The sequence below is a fragment of the Schistocerca cancellata genome, chromosome 3 (genome assembly GCF_023864275.1).
Source record: "Schistocerca cancellata isolate TAMUIC-IGC-003103 chromosome 3, iqSchCanc2.1, whole genome shotgun sequence".
NCBI lineage: Eukaryota > Metazoa > Arthropoda > Insecta > Orthoptera > Acrididae > Schistocerca > Schistocerca cancellata.
In genome coordinates this window covers 676,022,822-676,048,724 of record NC_064628.1, presented here as the reverse complement: position 1 = coordinate 676,048,724, position 25,903 = coordinate 676,022,822, and the positions used below count along the sequence as shown (strand labels likewise).

General features: G+C 38.0%; 1 protein-coding gene across 1 annotated transcript in view; it reads left to right on the top strand.

Moving 5' to 3' along the window:
* The window catches only part of LOC126175650 (phosphatidylinositol 4,5-bisphosphate 3-kinase catalytic subunit delta isoform), a 178,729-nt gene extending 153,235 nt beyond the window's left edge, over positions 1–25,494 (top strand). The window contains exons 15-18 of the mRNA XM_049922542.1: positions 3,375–3,517; positions 7,124–7,275; positions 7,361–7,651; positions 22,292–25,494. Of these exons, the coding sequence (XP_049778499.1) occupies positions 3,375–3,517; positions 7,124–7,275; positions 7,361–7,651; positions 22,292–22,420 (715 nt within the window). The 3' untranslated portion in view covers positions 22,421–25,494. The remainder of the gene's footprint in view (positions 1–3,374; positions 3,518–7,123; positions 7,276–7,360; positions 7,652–22,291) is intronic.
* Positions 25,495–25,903: the final 409 nt, after the last annotated feature.

Sequence of the window (25,903 nt, the reverse complement as noted above, 5' to 3'; positions counted from 1 at the left end):
TACAGCTGCTCATCAGCATGAATAGTTTATGACTATCTGCACATACACCTCTTTCAATATTATTGACAAAATGCTAACAACCCGGATGTTGGCACTGAATTGTGTTTGTTCAGAGAGTGGCATATGACTAAACCTAAAGAAATGTGTAATTGTACACTTCATCTGATGTGTTACACTTTCTCTTCTTACAGAGACTGAAAGTATAACTTCCTCAAACTATTTTATCAAGAACAGACTTTCCAGTATACTTCTTCATACATGATTTCATGAGATTATTAAGGTTTGAAAGAGGAATAATATAGGTGAAACATGCCATCATTGTGTCGTGAAAAAATTTCTACTTTTTTTTAAGTTGAAGAAACCAGTGGCTGACCAAATAAACTGCTGTCGCATGGTCACATGGTGGCAGTTTATTGGTCAGCCACTGGTCTCTGGTGTGCTGTGCTCTTCTATATGCTGCCAATCACTGAACTTTTAGGGCTGTAACACACAAGGCAGTCAGGCCGTAGCAGCAGCCAAGAAAACAATGACAGTGAATTTTAGACCGTACACTGGGCAACTAGGATTTCCTTGCTGCAGAAGCCATTAGAACACATCAGACTGCATGACAGCCAGATGGCTCCACACATTTATATTCATATCTTTCAGGCAAATAATTTTGTAAAACACAGAATGGTTTTATGATGGCAATTGCAAATTCTTCTCAGACATCATTTGGACATTGAAAAATTCTCCATTTATTTGCCAGAATGCCAAATGTGCAGTCTGTAAACCACCTAGTCTGAGACAGTCAGTAGTTAAAGATTCTTTTGTTGTGTGTTAAATTTCTTCCTCCAAAGGAGGCATTAAATTTTTAGATTTTTCCAAATGCCTTGTCGTCTACAATTATGACCATAATCTGTACTCCATCGTTTGATATGGGGCTTTTCTCTGATATTCATAAATTTTTATTAATGAGTTTTTCATGTGAAATTGATAGCTTGAAAATAGATGGCTCACTACATTTTCCATGTACTCCAATATATATATATATATATATATATATATATATATATATATATATATATATATATATATATATATGTAAGAGAACGCTGTGTAAAGCAAGTAAAATGATGGAAAATAATTTTTATACTTATATTAAAGCGAGCCTGGATAACGTGACACTGTTCTGAAGCACAATTTCATACATTTCATACGTAAAGCTGAGAGACAATATACAAAAAGAAGCTCTCACATAAAATTTGCAACTGAATTAGCCCCCTTTCTTAACATTATAATCTATTGTAAAACCCTCAAGAAGAGAGAGAGAGAGAGAGAGAGAGAGAGAGAGAGAGAGAAACATGCCCATTAGTGAGAAGAAAGAAAATTCAGACCCGTTTATAACGGGGTACTAGAAGTGATTCACAAAGCTACCCTCCAATAACCATGACATCGATATGTTGTTGAATCTTGGAACATATTCTGAGCTTGAACATAGTGAGGTATCTCGAACAGAATGGCCTCCTCCATGCCAAGTAGCATGGATTCCGAAAACGTGGATCATTTGAAACCCAATTTGCACTTTTTTCACATGACATAATGAAAGCTTTGGATAAAGACAGTTAAGTGATGCCCTGTTTCTTGATTTCCGAAAAGCATATGATCCAGTACCACATTTACGCTTGTTATCAAAAGTAGAACTGTATTGGGTATCAATAGAAATTTGTGCCTGGATTAAAGATTTTTTGGTAGGGAGGGTGCAGTAAGTTATCTTGGATGCACAGTCATTACCAGATGTTGAAGTAACTTTGGGTGTGCCCCAGGGAAGTATTGGGGCTCTTGCTGTACATGTTGTTTATTAATGACCTTGCAGACAATATTAATAGTAACCTCAGATGTTGTGGTTATCTTTAATGGCATACTGTCTGAAAGAAGCTACATAAATATTCAGTCATATCTTGATAAGATTTCAAAGTGATGCAAAGATTGGCAACTTGTTTTAAATGTTCACAAATGTTAAATTGTGCAGTTCACCAAACAAAATAACTTTTTATCCTATGACTATAATATCAATGAATCATAGTTGGAAATCTGTGACCACATAGGATCAGTTGTGATTACAGCAGGTTGTAGACTTCATTTTGGTGGTAGAATATTGGGGAAATGCAATTGGACTACAAAGGACATTGCTTACAAATAACTCATGCAAACCCATCCTAGAATATTGCTCAAGTGTATTGTACCCTTACCAGAGAGGAGTTACACGGGATATTGAATGTATACAGAGAAGGGCAGCAGAATAGTCACAGGTTTATTTGATCCATGGGAGATAGTTATAGAGATGGTGAAGAAATTAACTGACAGACTCTTGAAGATAGAACTACCCTGAGAAAGTCCACTTACAACATTTCAAGGACAGCCTCTAAATGACGACTCTAGGAATATGCTACAACTTCCAACATATCACTCCCATTGGCATCTTGATGAAAAGATTAGATCAATTACAGCACACACACAGAGGCATTTAAACAATCATTCTTCCCAAGCTTCATATGTGAATGGGATGGGGAAAAGTCCTAATAACTGGGACAATGGGACAAACTGTCCACCATGCACTTCACAATGGTTTGTGCAGTGTAGATGTAGATGTAGAAATTAAATTAAATTTAGGAACAAAACCTGTTAAAAATCAAATGATAACAGTCTCGTTCACATTTTCAGTTTTTTATTCATTAGCAGCCAGTTTCAACCCTTTCCTCAGACCGTCTTCAGGCTTTTCCCTCCCATTATGACTGCTGGTGGTGGCAGATGGAGCGAGATCCATAGAAGTAAGGATGTGACAGATCTTGCTCCATACGCCACAACTTGCAGCCATAATGGCAAGGAAAAACCTGAAGATGGTCTGAGGAAAGGACTAAAAGCAGTTGCTTACAAATAAAAATCTGAAAATGCAAATGAGACTGTTTTTATTTCATTTTTAGCATTTTATACTAATCACTGCTTTGCTCCAATTACAAATGCTTTCTAAAATTTTAGATAGAATCTGCATTAAATATAACTCAATTATTTATTATAATGTTGTCATTATTGGAAACTAGAAGTGGATTCCATTATGTTCCCAATGTAGTTTTTTAATATCTTTATCATTATTGGGTGATGCCCTTTTTTAATCTGTGATTTTATGAAATTGTTTCTCTTGCAACTGGAGAAAAAAGGAAGCAGTTAGAAAGAAGGAAAAGGGGAGAAAAGCTTTATTTGAACATCAGAGCTACAATACTATCCCATTTTTCATGCATGAGAGCATCTTTTTCATTTAATCATTTGTTATTTCTTTATGTGTACTTTATTTGATTTGGAATCATTAACTCTATGTCACCATTGAATATCAATAGGATGAATCCCTATGGATGCATATCAACTGACAATCGTGTTGGTCTCATTGAAGTAGTTTTAAATGCTGAAACAATAGCAAATATTCAGAAGGAGAAAGGAATGTTTTCTGCTACATCAGCATTTAAGAAGGGTTCACTTTTAGGTAAGTACAGTTTTTTGTGAAGAGATGTAAAGTAGTTGTTCATCATTTGATGAAGTGGAAAATGCTGCTAGTGCCTGTAAATAATTAATCAAACGTTACATTGATGTGTGTTCGTATTTGGTGCATAGTGTGTCCATGCAGGAATCCAGTCTTATGCCAAATTATAAAAGTCAACGGTTTTCATCAGTTTTTGTCTTATAAGCAGTCATTGTGTAAAAGAATGACTCTGGAGACTTGAGATTTCCTGGATTGCTGTTAATTATTTCATTTCCAAGTAAGATGGCCAGTAATGGAACCCACTGTTGGATCAAACCACAGTAGAAGACATAATATGACTGTAACAAAAATTGAATATAGGTAGAGTGTACATGTAGCCAAGCAAATTGATGGTAAATAAAGCAATGAAGTTCTTTGCTGGATTCCAAAAGATGAGGTGATGACCTAATGGCAGATGGATAGATTACATAAGGAAATATGCAGGGGAAACGTGGGCGTGTTTAGCTGAAGGCTGGAAAAGTCTAGCCGAGGACTTCATCCAGGAGTGGATGTCAGTTGGATGGATGGATGGATGGTGGTGGTGGTGGTGGTGGAGGAGGAGGAGGAGGAGGAGGAGGATCTTCTAAACATTACTGTCTTTGTGTTTAAACACCAACTTAGTATTCGACATTTTCAAGAAAACCTATTCACTTTGCAGGTAATTTAATTTGGAATATTAAACCAATACATATCATCAGGTGTCAGTATTTGATCAGATAATAAAATAAAATAATGTTAATACTTAACTTTGATGTTCAGTAAGGAGGTTGTAGGTTACTTGGAAATTAATAGCCTGATAACTTTTCTGTATATGACTCTTCCATTTATTTTCTTCAAGTGCAGTGGATGCATTCACAGAATTTTAACAGACTTTAATTCAGACTATACCAGTTTCTCGGGTCTTGATTTTACAAGTAGACTGGTACAATTATTGTAAAAATCCAGTTTCAACAACCAATCACTGACTGTATGGAACCTGAACTGAACAGAACAGAACAATTTGTGTGGACACAACCACTGTTGACTATATACGGGCGTAACAGTAGCAGATTACACGTGTGTTATAACAGTTACTTTAGTTATCTTACAATGAAAAAGTACATATTCACAAATATTCATGTGCGGCGTTATGCTTTGCCAAAAGGAAGAAAATGTCCAACACAAACTGTATTTAAGCAAGATTTGATTTTTTATGTAAAATTTTGTAAAATAAATCTCTTTAACAGTTCCTATACAAAAATGCGAATTATAATTAAAATTCTTAATTATTTAATTACTACCATTTATTTTATGAACAATGTTAAATTTCATAATTTACCGCATAATTTACATCTTCAGTAGTCAGGCTCGATGTTACTAACTGTTTTTCCACAACTTTCTGTTCATTAAATTTATGTAAAAATAGCTGCACCATAAATAAATCCTATTTGTACTCCTCTAATGTTGACACTTCTCTCCAATCAGGAACCTGGAAATATATTAAATTGTTAAAATTTTATGATATTAGCAACAATATATTGCACATATTATCATCAGTGAACACACAATTCTTGTTTATTTCATACAGTATTAAATAATGAAAAATAAGTTTGAAATGTTGTCACATAATAATAATAATAATAATAATAATAATAATAATAATCACTGTATCATGTTCATCATTAATTGGATGTATCAGTAGTACAATAACAGTGTATCCGTTTATGACGTTATGATCTACTTTCTGACTTCTTGCCTGATCAGTCTTTTATTTCTTTGGCCTCTTCAAATACTAAAGTGGTTTCGAACCTCATGCCATTCAATTTCTGTATCTTTACATAAAATGTTTTTACCTAGTATTTATGTTTCATTTTTTCTGTTTACAAAGAATTTGTTAAGGATAAAAATGTTTGTCTAAAGGCAAATTTCGTTAATATATGATCCCTGTCATAAAGTTTTCCACTGAAGGTTATTTCTGTTCTATTTTCGCATTAATCTCTGCACATACCACCCCCCCACCCCCCCCCCCACCCACCCACCCTCCATCCATCCTATTCTGCATAAGATTTATTCAACATCTGCAAATGACTTTTTATTTTTTAACTTTATGATAAAGGCTACTTTTAAAAATCAAATCCTCAAATAAGGACCAATCTTCATCACACAAACCCCTCAGCAGACCAAGAGGTAGTAATTGCGCTCAAAGAACTGCATAATTACAAGACATGTGTAGAAGACCAAATTTTCAGAGAAATGTGAAAATATACCAGTAACAGGTTTCCACCCATGGTTTTGTCAAAAAATTTTATTAAAAAAAATTCCCTGAATGTTGGACTGTGGCTATAGTCCACTCACTCTACAATGAAAGAAGTAAGAATAATCCAGGTAATTACAAATACTTATTTTGGATTGTGCATACAAGATTTTCTCCAGAATTTCAAATGGGATTATTAAACAGCAACAGGAGGAAGACATAGGTGAATGCCAGGGAAGCTTACATGCTGGAGAAGCTGCGCAGGACAAATCACAATTGTACAAATAATTCTTGGCATGTTACAGGAAACAAAACAAATCTCTTGCAGTGATAATCATTGTAGATTTTAAGATGGCATATCATTGCTTCCAAGACCATCAATATTGAAAAGCTTGAGAAATGTCAGACTCCATTCAAAATTAGTCAGATTGATAGAACACGTTTTAACTAAAAGGAAATGTGATGTCAGGTTGAGTGGAGAATTTTCCAAGCCATTTTAAGACATGGAGACAGCTTGTCAACACTGCTGCTCCAACTTTATGTTGGAATACATAATTAGAGAATCAATATTGTAAGGCGCAAACATAATATAAATTTAAACTGCCTGGGATTCACTAATGACCTTTCTCTCCTGCCCAACAATTTTTAGGAAACTTGACAAGAAGTCAATCACTACAGGATATAGTGCAGAAAATTGACTTCAGAATATCCCTTGAAAAGAAAGAAAGGAAAAAAAATAAATAATGTTAATCATTGACAACAGAAAACAAAATCATAGAGAAATTTAAATATAGAAACCCTGTATGGCATAATATAACAAATAAACCGACAAAAGACAATATACCACTGAGAATACATAAAACAAAAAAGACCTCTTAGTAGCCACCAAATTAGAACATTACGAAACAGTGTACAGCCAACAATAACATACGGAAGTGAAACCATTTTCAAAACAGCCAAGGCTTTAGAAATAGATGTAATGCTCAAGATAGAAAGAAGCATAAACAGAACCTGCATAAACAAACAAACAAAAAAACAAGAAAACTGTCACTTGAGAACAGCTTATAATGAAACAGTATACAAGTAAATGGAACCTGGAAATGAGCTTGATCCAGAAGTCATCCAGTAACTTGTAATTTCTATCTAGGTAGTACGAGAAACAAATTCGGAAGCTTGTTTTGTGTGTGTGTGTGTGTGTGTGTGTGTGTGTGTGTGTGTGTGTGTGTCTGACTAGAATGCATGCTGTACCTGCATATGGTTGCTTTGGAGTATTGTATGGGAAAATTAAAAAGCTTATATTTTTTACCTCATTTTATGGTATTTATTGTATTTTTAAGCTTGGCTGAAAGACAACAACCCAACTGATGTTCAACTAAATAAAGCAATAGAGGAATTCACATTATCCTGTGCTGGCTACTGTGTAGCTACCTATGTGTTGGGTGTCGGAGACAGACACTCTGATAATATTATGGTGAAGAAATCAGGACAGGTAGGTGATATTAGGTGTAATTAAATTCATTAAAAATATTGTCAATGACATTTATTTTATGTTATTTGTGTTTGTATGTTTGCAGCTGTTCCATATTGATTTTGGCCATATATTAGGTCATTTTAAAGAGAAGTTTGGTTTCCGGCGTGAACGAGTCCCCTTTGTGTTGACACATGATTTTGTTCATGTAATCAATAAGGGACAAACAAAAAAAGAAGCGTTGGAGTTTCAGATTTTTCAGAGGCATTGTGAACAGGCATTCCGAATTTTGAGACGACACGGAAGTCTCATCCTTTCATTGTTTGCAATGATGATCTCCACAGGACTACCTGAGCTTAGCTCAGAAAAGGATCTCAATTACCTAAGGGACACTCTTGTAAGTAATTTATTTTGAAAATAGTGATTGATTTTTTTTTAGAAGCATTAAGATTATTTATAGTACAATTTTTGTAATGATAGGACAGTCATCTTTGCTTGGAATGACTGATAACTGAGGGGAAAAAATGGGCTTTTTAATTTGTGAATTATACTGTTCTAAAAATTTAATGGGGTTCACATTGCAGCGTGTATTATTTGCATAATGGATTTTAATAGTTAAATATCACTCATCCGTAGTCTGGGTACCCCAGAACAAAATCTTCATCTATTAATGTTACAAAACATTAAAAATTGTGGTATCAAATGACTGCCCACACCACTTCACGCATGAAAATACTACAAATAATTTCCTTGTAAAGTTTGCCTCCCTATCTATGATTTAGACTGCGGTTCTGTAATCTTGGTCAAAGCTCTTCAGTAAGTTCCCATCCGACACACATCAGGAAATTGTGAAGATTTATGCATCTGAAAGAAAGGTAAAAACATATCAGCCACTTCTCGTACAAAGTGTCTGATCATCTCTATACAGTGACTGAAAATTCATACTGACAGCACTGAGATTTTCTTGTACCTGTCTTCATAGGAGAAAAATCCACTGCTGCCATCCACATACTCCAGGCAATGTGGGAATTCATATGAGTCTGTTATGAAAGATAATTACAGCACCACCAGTGGATGAAACAATAATTTGCATACCCACATCAACTTCCTATTCTCATCAAATTGCTTTCAGAAGTATTACCAAAATCACTTTTATCTACGACGCAAAACTCATATTTCACTGATGTGAATCGTGCAGCACTCAGATTACTACTCAGAAAACTTCATATTTCTGACTACTGGACTGTAAGATAAAATGCTGCTTGTCACGTCTCAACTGCCTGTTGGTGTCCCATACAAAAGGGATCTCTCCACAGAATAGTCGTTGTATAATGCAGAGTGATCTGATTGAGATGTCAGAAAAGCATAACATATTTATTAAGTTAATGAATATATCTCTGAGCATTTTTCTGTAATACGTGTGAAAATGATGCGAGTTGACAATGATCCATGAGGAAAGTCAAAGCGTGTAGTTCACAGTGCAAACACCATATACCGAGTGAGATGGCACAGTTGTTAGCAAACTGGACTCGAAATTCAGGAGGACGATGGTTCAAACCTGAGTCTGGCCGTCTTGATTTAGGTTTCCCATGATTTCCCTGAATTGTTTCAGCCAAGTACTGGTATTGTTCCTTTCAAAGAGCACGGCTGATTTCCTCGCCTATCCCTCCCTAATCCTATGGGAACAATGACCTCGCTGTTTGATCCCCTCCCCCAAACCAACCAATTAACCAACTGAACAGCCAGCAAGCTTTCAGACATCGGTACGGTGTTAGGTATGTCCAGTCACATCAAGACATTGTTAAATGGCACAATGTGTTCTTGGAAAATGGATTGCAGGTGCCTCACACAGGCAGAAGGAAGTGTCATAAAAACAAGGTGGAAGATGCTCGACAAGCCATGACACAGAGCCCACGAGAGTTACCCCCCTGCTGAACACGCCATACGCAACATGTTAGAGCATTATTAAGTAGTATCTTAACATGTATCCATACCATACTCAGCATAAGCAAGCACTGACACAGTTGAATTATGGACCTCAACTTACATTTAATGTGAGTGGCCAAGTCAATACGCATAACTGTATCACATATCTCATATAGACAATCACCTTAAAGTGAATGTGTGGTGTGGATTGACTCATGAGAAAGTCTTTGGCCCATTCTTCTTGCAGAGGAGACTGTTCATGTCATCATTTACCTTGAAATGATTGAGCAGTGTGTGGTCCCTCACTTACTAAACCAGATATTCAAAGACTGCTGGTGCATCCATGGAGGGACCTATCCCATAGCCTCCTAAGAGCCCTGATCTAATGCTTACAAGGTTTCCCCAGGTGAGGGGCTAGGGGCTATGTCAAGTAAACAGTGCGAGCGCAAAGACCACAGCATCTAACCAACCCACAGAAGCAGATTACAGTGAAATTTCAGCACATCATCCCAGGAAACCTGCGCATCACATGGCGCAACGTGGATGTGAGGTATGATATGAGCCGCATTCAAAGTGGCAAATATCTTGAGCACTAAAGTGCTGTGACGCAGACTTCACACACAAACTCCAGACTCTCTACACATGTGTGTACTTTTAAAAAGCAATAAAGTTGCATTGTTTCTTGTATATGCTACTTTATGTTTCTGACATCTCAAACAGATCACCCTGTAGGTACAAGATATTGTTGTTTGGACTACTGTAGGAGTCAGGACGTTCACGAGACACAGAAGGAGAGAAGTTGTGATGGTCGGTGGCAGGAATCCAAAATCTTCTGTACAAAACACTTTCAAATTAATGGGAAACTTTATTTTTTTAAGGGAAGAGACAATACATAACTTCCTATGCTTTCTGGGCCTCCAACATGCAATTACATTGACACTCTATTACTACTTGCAGAACAAAGGTTAAGCAACGTCTTCCTATTACTCAGCACTGGTGCTCTTGAAGTCTGCGACCAAACTGGAATGACCAGTGATGGTTGACTGGTTAAATCAGCATTGAAAGGGAGTGCTGTACTCTGTCTTCCTGGAGATGTGGCGCCACCTGCTCTTTCCACTGGTGTGCGGGTTAGCGCCTTCTTGATGCCAGTTTCCAGTGCTGTAGTGCCCCTAAAGCAGTCAATGCTTTCGGACTGCACATTACTCCCCACAACCCCGCCACACCATTGGGGGGAGGGGGCGCGACAGGAAGCTGGGTGGCGTGAAGGGCCAGGAGCTGCAACTGGGACTAACGCTGGTCCCCGACCGTACCCCGACATCCATCCTGTGTTTGGAGGGGAATATTAGTCAGAAGACCCTTGAAAGGGTGCCCACCTTCTTCCTGAGCTGGTCCCACAGAAAATGGAGAGAGTGGCGATGTCAATGTCTGGGAAATTGAGTTTCTGCGGCGGTGAAGGCGATGGGTCCAGCTCCATCGATTCTGCATGTGGTGCCGAACAGGCACTCGGGGTGGCTGCTCTGGCCGCAAGATCCCTGTAGAATGCTAATCTGGGGACAGAAAATCTGCGGAATAATCTTACAATTGACAAGCAGCAATCGGGTTCTGATGGCGGTGCAGCAACCCAACAGGAACTTGAGTTAAATACGTGCAAGCACCCAAATTTTGAAGAATCGTTCCTCTCTCTCCCGTCACCTGGTGTGACCAAAAACTCTGAAAAAACAAAATCATTAGATGCAAAGTGATACTTGCAGAGTGCAGGAGGTGCCGTGCTCTGTGGTGGGTGCATCAACTGGAGCAGCATGCCCTGGTGCCAGCCATGTAGACGCTCCACTGGCGGTGGACTGTCATGGAGCTGGGAGTGTTACGTTGCGAGGAAGAGCAGCAGTATTTGTTCCCGTGAGTGGGAGGCACATGATTTGTTCATGTGTTGGAAGATCAGACGTACAAATCACTTAGCTTCTCCATTCGACTGAGAATGAAATGGAGCACTGGTAAGGTGACAGTGTGTGAATGGTACTATGCAATGTATTCGAGTTTATGTGCACTGCAAATGGATATTTGCTAAAAGAGTCTACAGCGATAAGCCAACAAGTGTTCCAGAAGGGACCAACAAAAACAACATGCACTCATTGCCAGGGCGATTGAGACTTTGGCCAAGCTGAAAACATTTGTGGTAGGACTGACAGATTCACAGCACAAGTGTAACACTGTGACATCGTCTGTTCGGTGTGGGCGTCCATGCCTGGCCGAGCATAATGCTGACGTGCTGACTGTTTTGTACATACAATTCCCCCATGTCCTTGGCGGAGCAATTGCAACACATCTTCTTGCAACATGTTTGGAATAAGCACATGCGATTGTCCAGGGGCATTTTGCAATGAAATGACATCATGTTGGATGGGAAATCTATGCCAACAAGCAAAACACCGGTGCTCAGAAGAATTATTAACGTTTTTCACTGAATGAGGCCAGGCAGTATGGATGCAGTGCAACGAAAGGTTCAAATCAGGGTCTGCTTCTGTGTCTCGTTCAGTGCAAAAGTCTGCAGAAGTTTGGTGTCCTGCTCATAAAACTGGCAACATAATGTGGCAGTTGCATCAGATTTAGAATTGGGACCACCAGGAAGGTGAGAAAAGGCATCAGCACTTGTATGCTTCAACGTGAGCCGGTACTGTGACAAAGTCCAACATTGCAACTTCTGAGCTGTGCCTGGTGGAACAGGTTTGGTCATATGATACAAAGATTGAAGTGGCTTATGGTTTGTCACTAGCTAAAACTTCCAACCAGACAGATAACTGTGTAACTTTTTCGTGTCATAGATAATTTTAAGCACATCCTTTTTGATTTGGAAATAGTTACATTGAGTTTTGGTCAATAACTTTGAAGTGAAAGCAATGAGACTACCCTACGAACCAAATCTGTGCAAGAGCATAGTTCTGATTTCACGTGAAGAAGCATCCACTGTCACAACCATAAGCTTAGCGGGATGAAAATGGATGAGGCATCTGTCACTCAACAAGGCATTTTTTAGCTTCTGGAATGCCTCCTGACACTCTTTGGTCCAAACAAAAGGCACATTCTTCCAGTGCAAATGATGCAATGGAGCCATGATCTGGATATAAAATATGTCAACACCCCCAGAACTGGCAGCAATTCTGTTACATTTTGCAGAGCGGGCAGGTTCTGGATGGCCAGCAAATGAGATTGGAGGCAATGAATACCCTGGTTATTAAGAACATGGCCTAAGTACTGAATTTAACTGAAAAAAGGCACATTTGTCCAGGCAACACTTAAATCCTGCAAATGAAAGTACTTGAAAAAGCATACGAAGGTTACTGATATGTTCCTCCTCAGTACGTCCTGACACCACAAAGCATTGCACTTTCTGAGACTCCTCATCTACCGGAATTTGCAAATATGCATTGCATAAGTCAATTTTTGAAAAACAGTGGCCTGCACCAACCCTGTCCATTAATTCCTCAGGGTGAGGCAATGGATAAGTATCAGTTATTGTTTGTGGATTCACAATGGATTTAAAGTCAACACAAAGAGGAAGTCATCCAGAAGGCTTTGGTAAGATTATTAAGGGAGAAGCCCGTTGACTAACCTGGATAGGAGCAATAACATGATTGTCTCCATTCTTTAAATCCAATTGCAACTCTGTCTCTAACTGCATGAGGGATGGGACAGACCCAAAAAAAACTTAGGTTGCACATTTTCCTTCATTGTTATGTATGCCGCAATATTATTTGCTCTGTCTTTTCGGTTGAAAGCATAAACAGAAAATGCATTGCCTTGAATAAGAAGATGAAACAAATCAAATGAATCTAACCCAAAAATATTTTCACAGTCTTGCGAATGCAAAATTATAAATGTCACAATTCTGGTGTGAGACTGGAATGTTGCAGGTAAACTATGTACCAATCACTGGAATGTCCTGACACTTTATACGTAGTAAGTTACATGCAAGATTTTGACAACTGTGGCAAGACCAACTGTTCGTAAGTGGCATGATTAGGCAATGTAATGGAAACACCAATGTCAAACTTAGTTAACACACAGTGTCCGGCAACGACTAAGTTCATAATAAGTTCACAAACAGTTTGACTGTCGTTGCACAACACTTGGGTGGGATGAAGGCACATCCTGAATTCAGTCATTGCTAGTACCCGTAGTCAGTTTAGGGAAAACTACTTTCACTGAGTGAGAAGGTGCTCCACACTTACGAAAACAGAAGTGGGTGGAGTTCCTTTTCTTTTGCTAGCACACAGACTGTACATGACCTGGCTTCCCACAAGCAAACCAATTCGCAATCCACAAAGGGCAGTTTTGTCGGTTATATGTGGAAAAGCAACAGGGAGATGATTTCACAGCAGACGCACATGTTGACACTTCTTTACTGTGACCATGGCGCAGTGGCCTTTTTGTGTGTGGCAATCAGTCGCAAGGCCTCACTTTGTGTTCCAATGCAAATGGGAGCTACTACGAAATTTTCCACAGTAATAATAATCATGATGTTCAATAATTTGCAACACTTTTTTTGAAGTAGGATCAGACTGTTTGAGAATTTGTTCACAAATCCTACTGTCTGATACATTGTACGTAATTGGATCCTGAACCCTCACGTCACAATAGTACTGTCCACAGCAACATTGAAAGCAACAATGTTGTGTCAAACCCAGAAGGTCAGTGACCCTACTGACTGTTTGGCTTTTCTACATCTACAACTACATCCATACTCCGTAAGCCACCTGACAGTGTATGACAGAGGGTACTTTGAGTACCTCTATCAGTTCTCCCTTCTATCCCAGTCTTGTATTGTTCATGGAAAGAAAGATTGTCAGTATGCCTCTGTGTGGGCTCTAATCTCTCTGATTTTATCCTCATGGTCTCTTCGCGAGATATTCGTAGGAGGGAGCAATATACTGCTTGACTCCTCGGTGAAGGTATGTTCTCGAAACTTTAACACAAGCCCGTACCGAGCTACTGAGCGTCTCTCCTGCAGAGTTTTCCACTGGAGTTTATCTATCATCTCCGTAACACTTTCGCGATTACTAAGTGATCCTGTAACGAAGCACACTGCTCTCCGTTGGATCTTCTCTATCTCTTCTATCAACCATATCTCGTACGGATCACACACTGGTGAGCAATATTCAAGCAGTGGGTGAACAAGTGTACTGTAACCTACTTCCTTTGTTTTCGGATTGCATTTCCTTAGGATTCTTCCAATGAATCTCAGTCTGGCATCCGCTTTACTGACGATCAATTTTATATGATCATTCCATTTTAAATCACTCCTAATACCTACTCCCAGATAATTCACAGAATTAACTGCTTCCAGTTGCTGACCTGCTATATTGTAGCTAAATGATAAAGAATCTTTCTTTCTGTGTATTGGGAGCACATTAGACTTGTCTACATTGAGATTCAGTTGCCATTCCCTGCACCATGCGTCAATTCGTTGCAGATCCCCCTGCATTTCCGTACAATTTTCCATTGTTACAACCTCTCGATATACCACAGCATCATCTGCATAAAGCCTCAGTGAACTTCCGGTGTTATCCACAAGGTCATTTAAGTATAATGTGAATAGCAACGGTCCTATGACACTCCCCTGCGGTACACCTGAAATCACTCTTACTTCAGAAGACTTCTCTCCATGGAGAATGGCATTTCCACAATTGAAAGAATTTGTAATGAGCTGCAACAAATTGTACCTGATCCTTATAATCTTTAGTGAGGGCGGAAACTAAATCCTAAAAAACTAGCAACTCCAGCCTGCTAGTGAGACAGTAAACTGCTGTGCCAGCCATTGACAAGAAATGAGAAGGTTTCACAGTACCTTGCTCCTGATGTGTAATGCAATGAGTGCCAAACTGAAGTACTCATTCCTCTCCTTGTACTCGTCATTGAAAGCTCAGAACGGTGGAATACACAACGGCGGTGCCCTAGATGTGGCTAGCTGTTGTGGCAGAGTTGATGTAGCAATAGCTTCTGCATTAATGACTGCTGAACTGCTGTCATCAACTGCGGTATTTGGTCTTTCTGAAACTGAATAAACTACATTAGATCAAAGCCAGCAGCAACCGGAGGCATAGGCGCAGGTGGTGTAGGAGGCAGGTAGAGGCCATTTTATGAGAGGAGTTCCACAGCAAAGTAATTATACACAAATAGTGAAAGCATTGCAGCTTGTCTGCAATAAAGAACACCATTAGTAGTAATGCGCCTCTGAACGAAAAAAGAGAAATTAGTGACAGAGCGGCATAGAGCGAAGACAGTGCTGGTTCTGGAATCCTCATAACCAGATGTTGTGTCAGCTACTGTGGGATTCAGCATGGACACAAATAAGGAAGGAGAGAAATTGTGATGGTTGATAGCAGGAATCCAAAATCTTCTGTACAAAACATTTTCAAATTAATTAAAAACTTTATTTCTATTTAAGGAAGAAATAACACTTAACTTACTAACAGGAATCCAAAATCTTCTGTACAAAACATTTTCAAATTAATTAAAAACTTCATTTCTATTTAAGGAAGAAGTAATACTTCCTGTGTTTCATGGGCCTTCTACATGCAATTACATTGACAATCTAGTACACAGGCTAAGTAATGGCTTACTCAGTATTGACACTCTCAAAGTCTGCGACTGAACTGTGGTCACCAGTGATGGGCCGCTAGTTACATCAGTGTTGACAGGTGGGACTGTACTCTGTCTTCTGGAGGTGTGGTGCTGCCCGATCTTTCCATTGGCATATGGGTCAGCACCTTCTTGATGCTGTTCCACGGTGCACGCTGGTCAGTGTGCAGTTGATGCTTTAGGACTGCACAGATATGATAGTCAAACTGCCATATCTAATAAAATATTTTGGATTCCATAGGAATACCCACAGTCAGTGCTGCGTAGTTTATTTTTGTGCGCTCATAGAATTTTTTGTAGATGTTTTTGCAGATGTTACTTTTATTTTTAGTTGGTTTCCAGCACATCTTCCTAGTGTTATGGATGAGGCAACGTGCGTACAATACAGGCATCTCATCCAATGGTCTTCCACCAAAATGTCCTCTGCATTGTCCTTGATGTAAGAACAACTCCATCTCCAAACTAAAATTAGTAATATCTCTTACAGTAAATAGCTGTCTGTATTTTCACAAATGTAAATGACTATTTTTGTCTGATAAATTTCATTGTAGTCATGTAGAAATTAAAGCAGGCAATAAACGTAAGCAATTTGAGATAATTAAGGGAAAAAAAAGAGCTTACTATATTAAATGTAGCTTGAGTAAGCACAAATAGTTCGTAGCAGTTTAGTGGCAGTTATTTATTCTTTCACTTTCTAACTGTTGCTAATTTTTGTCAGTGTATGTATTGATGTGTTTTACATTCATGAAGCATCTGCTTTATGGAGCCTAGTGAATGAATGAATGGATGAATGAACAACAGATAGAATGAGCTCATCCATTTGTGTTTTGCTGTATTTATTTCATACTATCTTAAAAAAGAGATCGTGACAATGTTGTACATTAATGAGTCAAAGGAGGATAGCTATCTTTGCAAAAATATCACTCTTATTCTGCTTTCTATTTACCAACATAAAATGTGATACTTGTTTAAGATCTTCTGCCATCTCCTGAGACTGGTTTACTAATTTACAAATTTTCGATGACCACTTGTGTGTGTGTGTGTGTGTGTGTGTGTGTGTGTGTGTGTGTGAGAGAGAGAGAGAGAGAGAGAGAGAGATTTGCTGTGCTGTCATTTTTTCTGTCTTTTAAAAATATTTTATTTCATTTTATACGTTTGAACGAATTCACATTATTGTATGCATAGATGCTGGTAAGTAGATTTTTAGTCCCAAAGTGCCAACATAGATAGGTGATGCAGCAGATGAAGATTGTCATTTCTTTGCATGGGTCTTTCCAATCATTGATGTAACTTTTCACTCCAATGAAACCTTGTGTGTATAAAGAATAATACACACAGTATGCTTTGCTATCTTTCTGAAACTACCTTATGCAAAATTTGGAGAGGAAACTGAAAAAGTTAGATGAAGGTAACAGCATACCATATTTTAATTGCATCAATTCCCAGCAGTGAGGTGTTTAAAATGAAACAGTTGCCCTAGGCAGCAAGTTATTTGAAACAAACAGATGTCACCAAAGGCATGAATACATACATCAGCATGTAAAATACAATTACAAAGCCAAAAATGGCAGTCTGTAAACCAGTTCATAACAAATCATAGCGTGGTCACAGTCAGTCCGATTAACATACATAAAAATGTCCAGGTTGTGCAGGGATCATTGTCCACAGGGCAATCTGGTGGATAGCTTGAGTAAGCATTGGGATGAGCAGTGGACACCATGTGACATGCTCAGGCTCTGACTGCAGCTCTTAACTGTTGCATGATGAGTGTACTGCAGGGCATACTTCTCTGCTGCTAATGTCCTGGTGTATAAGTGGAACATAATGTCCTAATCTTAGTTTTCTGTAAATGATTCAAATGCTTTTCTCACATCTCTCACCGTACAAATGCAACTCCATTGTGGTGTACCAAGTGTAAGGGATGTATTATGTAGGCAGTTTTTGGAATAAATTTGTCTTCATAATTTATTTTACCCAAAAAAGCCATTAGCTCTGTTACGGCCTCCCAACACAGCAGTATATTGCTTTCAGCTATGTGCTTTTCTGTGGGTTTCATGTCCATTCCTCTAAAAGTGTAACCCAAGTACTCTTCTTCTTCTTCTTCTTCTTCTTCTTCTTTAAAAGACTTGTGATGTTGCAGGTTCCATTTCACTATGTCACACTTCAGTCAGCTGAATACTGCATGCAAGTCCTTTCAGTGTTCTGCTTTTGATGTTCCTGTGAAAATGTAATTGAATAAGTAATTCATATGGCAAGGAATGTTCACTGTGAGCTGCTCCAATTGTTTTTGGAAAATAGCTGGCACACTCACTAGTCCAGACGGAAGTTGTAAATATCAGTGAGGCTAAAAGACATGCTTGTCATCAAGATGTTTTGTGATTCAATGTTCAGTGGTTATTGCAAATAGAGATCTGCTAAATATTAGAAAAGTGGGTTCTCACTAGCTATTTTTTCATGTAATTCCTCTGACTAAGGAATAGAATAACACACTACTAGGAACTGTGAATTGGCTGTAACTTTAAAGTGTTTACAGTCACAGTGCTGTATTTGGTTTTTTGATGCATTCTATAGTTGTTTATATTTATAAGTGAAATATCACTAAGATTCTGGTGTCACTCTAATTCCTCCTCGATTACCACTTTAACCAAAATTGCTACTGGACATCCCCTGCAAAGCTTAGGTGTTGCTGCTGGTTTCAAGGTAGTATTGGCTTTGAAAGTTTTCATATACACGATATTGTGTTCAAATAACTCTTTAAATTCTTCTCATATGTTTTCTAACTCAATGGAAGGAAAATTTTGTTCCACCATCTCAGTTGCATCTTGTGCAGTGAACCAGAGAATACTGAATGCATTGAGACCATGCCTTCGTGCGATCACTAGAATGAGATTGTTTGGGACCACTTTGTTGTAACTTACTTGTATTCTGAACATACCAGTAATTGGTTTCTTCATATGCTGTTTAATGTCAACTTATGACCATCATATCGTGGACCTATTATATACAATATTTCCATGTTGACTGAAATTACTGATGCACTGGTATTTGTTCGGAAAGAAACCAAGTGATTAGTCATACAAAAGTCTCCTGACATCTGATGATGTATATTGTCTCTGTGGTGAAATCAGGCTTCTACTGTGTTTACTTCCAATGTAGCAGCTTGAGTACAGCCATGCTGTCTTTTGGTTACAAACATGTATTAAGTGATGCAATATTCTGCAGTACTGGCAGGCTTTGTTAGGAAAATGGCACTGCTTACATTTGTACCCAGTAAAGCACTGTGGCCAGGAAGGAATCTGCTGTACAGAGCAGTTTATTGGCTGCAGTGCTCACTGTTTGGATGTGGAATTACTGTTCAATTCTGAAGTGGTCCTACCATGTAACGGAAATGTTCCTGTTGCGAGTCAGCTGCTGTCTAATGTGCTGGATGACTGTGACATGCTATGCACTCAGTGCACCAGTGTTATTTCCAGTTTATATTACATCTGAACATTGGCTCCCTGGGTGAGTTCAATTGTTTAGTCAATTTGGAATTTGTGATCTAGTGAAGGGTGGTGTAACTTTAAGTTCTCACATTGAACCTTCTTATGTCCTGCACATTCTACAATTATCTTATGAATAAGAGAGTCTGTGTACAGTGTCTAACATTGTCGATTTGTAAAGACACATTTATGCCCAGATTCCCTGCAAGTCTGTTACTCAAACCTCATAAGAGTGATTATCGCTTTTGCACAGTCAGTGAAAACATAGCCTTACTACCATAGTCTGTGTTTGCTGACGAAAGTACATTGCTAGTAAATCACATATTTCCACAAATGACAAAATGTCTGATTCTTTTGTGGGAACCAGCTTACATTGTTCTGGTTCAGACCATGACAAGAAAAAGAAACAAGGCTGTTGGATAGAGCTTGTTCCCCCCTCCCCCGTCTTCCAACTGATTTGATGCAGCCCACCACAAATGCCTCTCCTGGGCCAACCACTTCATCTCAGAGTAGCACTTGCAACCTGTGTCCTCAGCTATATACTGATTGTATTCCAATCTCTGTCTTCCTCTACAGTTTTTACCCTCTACAGCTCCCTTTAGTACCGTGGAAGTTATTCTGTGGTGTCTTGACAGATTCCCTGTCTTCCAGTCCCTTCTTCTTGTCAGTGTTTTCCATATATTCCCTTCCTCACTGATTCACCGGAAAACCACCTCATTCCTTACCTTATTAGGCCACCTAATTTCCAACATTCTTCTGTGTCACCACATCTCAAATGCTTCAATTCTCTTCTTTTCTAGTTTTCACACAGTCTGTGTTTCTCTACCATACAGTGCTGTGCTTCAGTCATACATTCTCAGATATTTCTTCCTCAAATTAAGACCTTTGTTTGATATTAGTAGACTTATCTTGGCTTGAAATGCTCTTTTCGCCAGTGCTAGTCTGCCTTATATGTCATCCTTACTTCATTCGTCCGTCATAGGTTATTTTGCTGCCTAGGTAGCAGAATTCCTTCACTTCATCTACTTCTTGATCACCAATCCTGGTGTTAAGTTTCTCGCTTTTCTCATTTCAGCTATTTCTCATTACTTTTGTCTTTCTTCAGTTTACTCTCGATCCATATTCTGTACTCACTGAGCTCTTCATTCCATTCAGCAATCCTGTAATTTTTCTTCACTTTCACAGAGGATAGCAATATCATCAGTGAATTTTTTCATTGATGTCCTTTCACTTTGAGTTTTAAATACACTCCTGAACCTTTCTTTTATTTCCATCATTGCTTCTTCAATGTATAGATTGAACAGTAGGAACGAAAGATTGCATTGCTGTCTTACGCCCATTTTAATCCAAGCATTTTGTGCTTGGTCTTCCACTCTTATTGTTACCTCTTGGCTCTTGCACATATTGTATATTTCCCAGCTTTTTGTAAAACATACCCCCAATTTTCTCAGAATTTCGAACACTTTGCACCATTTTACATTGTCAAATGCTCTTTTCAGGTCAAGAAATCCTATAAACCTGTCTTTATTTTTCTTTAATCTTGCTTCCATTATTAACCACAATGACAGAATTGCTTCTCTGGTGCCTTTACCATTCATATTTATTTCATTCCTAAGTGACTTATGTTTCTGAATTTCCCTGGACATTTTTGTATTTCCTTCTTTCCTTGATCAACTGAAGAATTTCTTCTGTTGCCCATGATTTCATCGCAGTTACCTTCTTTGTACCGATTTTCTTCTTTCCAACTTCTGTAATTGCCCTTTTTAGAGATGTCCATTCCTTTTCAACTGAACTGCCTACTGAGCTATTGCTTATTGCAGTATCTATAGCCTCAGTGAACTTCAAGCGTATCTCCTCATTCCATAGTACTTCTTTGATCTTTGATTCTTCCTAACTATTCTCTTAAACTTCAGTGTATTCTTCATCATTACTAAATTGTGATCTGAGTTTATATCACTCCTGGGTACACCTAACAATCCAGTATCTGATTTCGGAATCTCTGCCTTACCATGATGTAACCTAACTGAAATCTTCCTGTATCTTCTGGCCTTTTCCAAGTATACCTCATCTTGCTATGGTTCTTGAACAGGATATTCTCTATTAATTCTCCATTAATAGCTGAAATTCATTGCAGAACTCAATTAGTCTTTCTTCTCTCTCATTCCTGCAACCAAGCCCATAATTCCCATAACCCTCTCTTCTACTCTTTCCCCCACAAGCACATTCCAGTCCTCCTTGACTACTATATTTTCATCTCCCTTTATGTACTGAATTACCCGTTCAATGTCCTCATATACTTTCCCTGTCTGTCTATCTTTGGCTTGTGATGGCATGCATATCCGAACTATCGTTGTCGGTGTTGGTTTGCTGTCGGTGAAAATACCCCTGTCACTGAACTGTTCACGGTAACTCACTCTCCATTCTACCTTCCTATTGATAACAAATCCTACTCGTAGAACATTATCCTTCCATTGGTTAGTCAGTCTTTTTCTCTTAGTCACCTCCCCCTTGGCAGTGCCCTCCTGGAGATCCGAATGCAATACTAGTGTGGAATCTTTTCGATTACAGCCCTCATGTCCTGTGGATACACATTGTGTGTGTTCAGTAGTGCTTTCCATTGACGTCTGCATCCTCATGTCGTTGATTGTAGCTGATTCTTCTGCCTCTAGGGCCTGTTTTCCACCCCAAGGGCAAAAGAGTGTTCTGAACCTCTGCCCTCTTTGACAAGGCCATTGGCAGACTGAAGATGACTTATGCTGGAAGTCTTGAGCCACCATTGCTGAAGACTCTTATTCAAAGAGACCTTCCCCAGCAGCATGCCAATCTCTGGCATGATATCAGTATCACTATAAATTCACCATAAAAAAGCTTCAGTGATGTGTAAATTAACATTTGATGTTTTATTTATTACCTTATATTTTTCGTATCGCATTTCGCTTAGGACTTGAAAAAAAAAGAAAGAAAGAAAAGAAAAAAAAACTCTGTTTTTACAGGTATTAGAGATGTCCGAGTCTGATGCTCTCACACACTTCCGTTCCAAGTTTGATGAGGCACTGTGTAATTCGTGGAAGACATCACTGAACTGGGCAACACATAATATGTCAAAAAACAATACCCAGTGAGCTGCTGAACTGAAAGTTGCTGAGTCTCCATAATGTCTCTTCACAGATGGTTCTTTGTGATATTCTTCCAGGGCTCAAGCAGTTAACAGAACTTAAGAATTTTATTTCTGCAATAACTAGAAAAATGTGTGTGTGTGTGTGTGTGTGTGTGTGTGTGTGTGTGTGAAGGGATGGAAGGAGACTGGGAATGGAGACAGAAATACTCAATGATTTTTAGAGGGTTTCAAGTTCACTATTTAGTCTAAGTGTGGAGTGGCTTCCAGTACACCAAATAGGAATCATCATGTATTGTTTGTTTGTTTTTAAAAATTGCTTGAAATATGTGTGTCATCTGTTATCAGTGCACAGACCCAGACTAGTGTTTTCAGTATGCTTCTACTCAGTATTTATTAAACAGCACTCATATCTTGAGCATGTTATATTTTAGTTCTTAATTATGCGCTGTGCCTGATAATTTTCTAGTTCACCACATTTTGGTATTTGTTCTGCAATACAAATGTGAGTACAATGTTGTAAATATTTGGATGTGTATATTGAAAGTTGTATGTATATAGAGTACTCATGAATGTCTGAGTAGGCTTGTTAAAAGTAAGTTTTATGTATGTATACGAAGCAGAGTAATATTTTGTTACACCTGAAACCTATCTATTTTATTAAGTTGTTGATGTTGCTCCATAAGTTTTAGTCAGGAAATTGAATAGGCCCTTGAACATTATGAAATTATTTCTTACATTTTTGCATTTGTTTTATTTGCATCAGGAGATCATGCGCCTGAGCTGTTTTCATCTTGTTCATTGATTATTGAAGAAGTTTGTTGACGAGTGTTTTAAAAGTCACAAACCATTGTTCACGAAAGTGAGAGTGACATAATGCAGTATGTATGAATCATTATGATGAAGCAAAGTCCTACGCAATGAACTACATTCTGTTACTTTTCCCTTATTCAAAAGAAGTGATAAAAAAAGAGACCTGACACAGTTCTCGTGCTAAAGAACTCAGTACCAAGAAAAATGGTTTATGGTCTGTAACTACCACCACCACCACCACCACCATCACTACTACTCCTACTCCTACTCCTACTCCTACTCCTACTTCTTCTTCTTCTTCTTCTTTATGTTTCATATTCTGTATTTATTTGTTTTCATTAATTTGTTTTGGTTGATTTGTTGTTTCGTTAAAACTTTTTACATCCTGTGAAACATGAAAAGACATAGCAATGCCTCTTACATATGTTGCGAAAAAGATGTAGGGCATTATTTGTGATATCTTTGTAGCCTGTCACATTGGTGTTGCTCAATAATTCCCATAAAGAAACAATTAATTCCTGTTTTATCTAACAAACAATGTAAAATCTAGAATGGAATGTAACAATATTATGGAAAGGAAAGTTGTTACGCACCATATAGTGGCGATGCTGAGTCGCAGGTAGGCACAACAAGAAGACTGTCACAATATAAGCTTTCTGCCAACAAGGCCTTTGTCGAAAATAGATGACACAAACACACAAACAATGTGTGTGTGTGTGTGTGTGTGTGTGTGTGTGTGTTTGTGTGTGTGTAGTCTATTTTCGACAAAGGTCTTGTTGGCCGAAAGCTTATATTGTGACAGAGTTTTTGTTGTGCCTTTTTGCGACTCAGCATCTATGCTATATGGTGAGTAGCAGCTTTCTTTTCCATAATACTGTTTTTATCTATTCTATTTAAGGGTTATGTAACTTATGCAGCATCACAGAAAAAAAAAAAACAGTTTCTTCATTGATAGCAAGTATTGTGTAATTGGGTTGCAAGTGGACAGATGACTTTTATGCCAGCACACAGTGTTGCTAACAGGCGCTGCAAGTTGATTCTACTAACTATCCTGATGTACTTATCTTACTGTGCCCTGAACTGCAATTGCGTGCTGTATCCATCTATATTAACTCTAATTCATGTTACCCTGCGAGCATTGGATTTAATAATGCCGTCAGTTGCCTGGAAATCATATCTATTTTTTTCCCTTTCATGTTATAATAGTTGTTATTTAAAGATACATAACTTTTTCAAAAATGTCACTGCAGTGGTCATTATGATGAAGCATTGTTTAATGTGGGTATAGCAGTGTACCTTATTAATCAATGCCAATTTATGTAATTAAAAAAATAATTCTGCTGTTTATCCCATGCATGTAAGTTGATTATTTATGAAGTAAATCACTGAATGATGTTCATCTGAACACACATTTCATTCAGAATATATTCCACAGAAGAGGAAAAGGATTCTTTTAGGATTCTTTTCTTGACTGCAGATGAGCTAATCTCAAAACACCTTGCACCCTGTGTTACAACAGTTATTAAATGTACCTGTCTTTACACTTTGTCATAATAATACCTAGTGAACTTGTTCAGAATTAGAAAATAAGCCATAAAATGCATGTCAATGCATAATTGAAGCATGACAACTGTGTAAACAAATCAGTTTTAAACTGTTAAGCAGTGTTTGCCAGTTTTTGTCTTTAAAAATTTTAATTTAAGAAGCTAAATCTGAAAGTAGCTTCTTTTTTTATTTATGTTTTTTGTAGAACTGTGATATATCATTGATTATCTTGTTTTATGTGTGTTTTTCATAGCTCATCATTCAAAAATTTTATATATTACTAAAATTTTTATTTTGTGTTTAAGGGTTTTACCATCTCATTTACATGTGGCAAAATTTATAAATCATATCTGTGATTTTGAGTTCTGTTTCATAGTTTTATAATTATTACTGCCATTAAAAAATATGTAAGGAAAGGTATATTCATAAGAAGAAGATCAGATTTTGGCTATTTCATAATTTGCCAGGAAATGATTTCTTTTAAAGATAGAGACTTTTCCTTAGTGCACAAAAGTGAAATACGCAGTATGGTTCTGAAATAGAGTTCTGATGGAAGAGTTTTTTTTTTTTTTTAAGTCATGTTTACTAGTTTATAGTTGGACAGGAGGACATTTGTAGAAAGTTTGTGCTCACTTTTGCTCCCTTGACACTTAATTACCTTTTTTTAAAGTATGGAGGTGGAAATGTCTTATTGTACAAAGAGAGAGAGAGAGAGAGAGAGAGAGAGAGAGAGAGAGGGAGGGAGGGAGGGAGGGAGGGAGGGAGGGAGGGAGGGAGAGATGGAGAGAGGGGATGATGATGATGATGATGATGATCTTTGATGTAAATAAATCTTGTTAATGCAATTTCATTTTGAAGAACTGTTGGTATGTTTAATGCATTGTAGTACGTACAGACGTAATAAAAGTCTACTCTTATGGTTGCAATTTCATGATGCATTCAACAGTTATAACTTGCTCAGATCATTCACTGTTACACATTATTATATCAGTAACAAAGTACCTGCCCACCATGTGGGTTCAGAAAAGTGTCTTGGTAGCCTAGGCAGTCTCAATTTTTAAACTAGAAGTAATGTATTGTTTAAAAGCAAATTCTCCCATTACGGAGCGACAGTTAGTGCAACTTCACATCA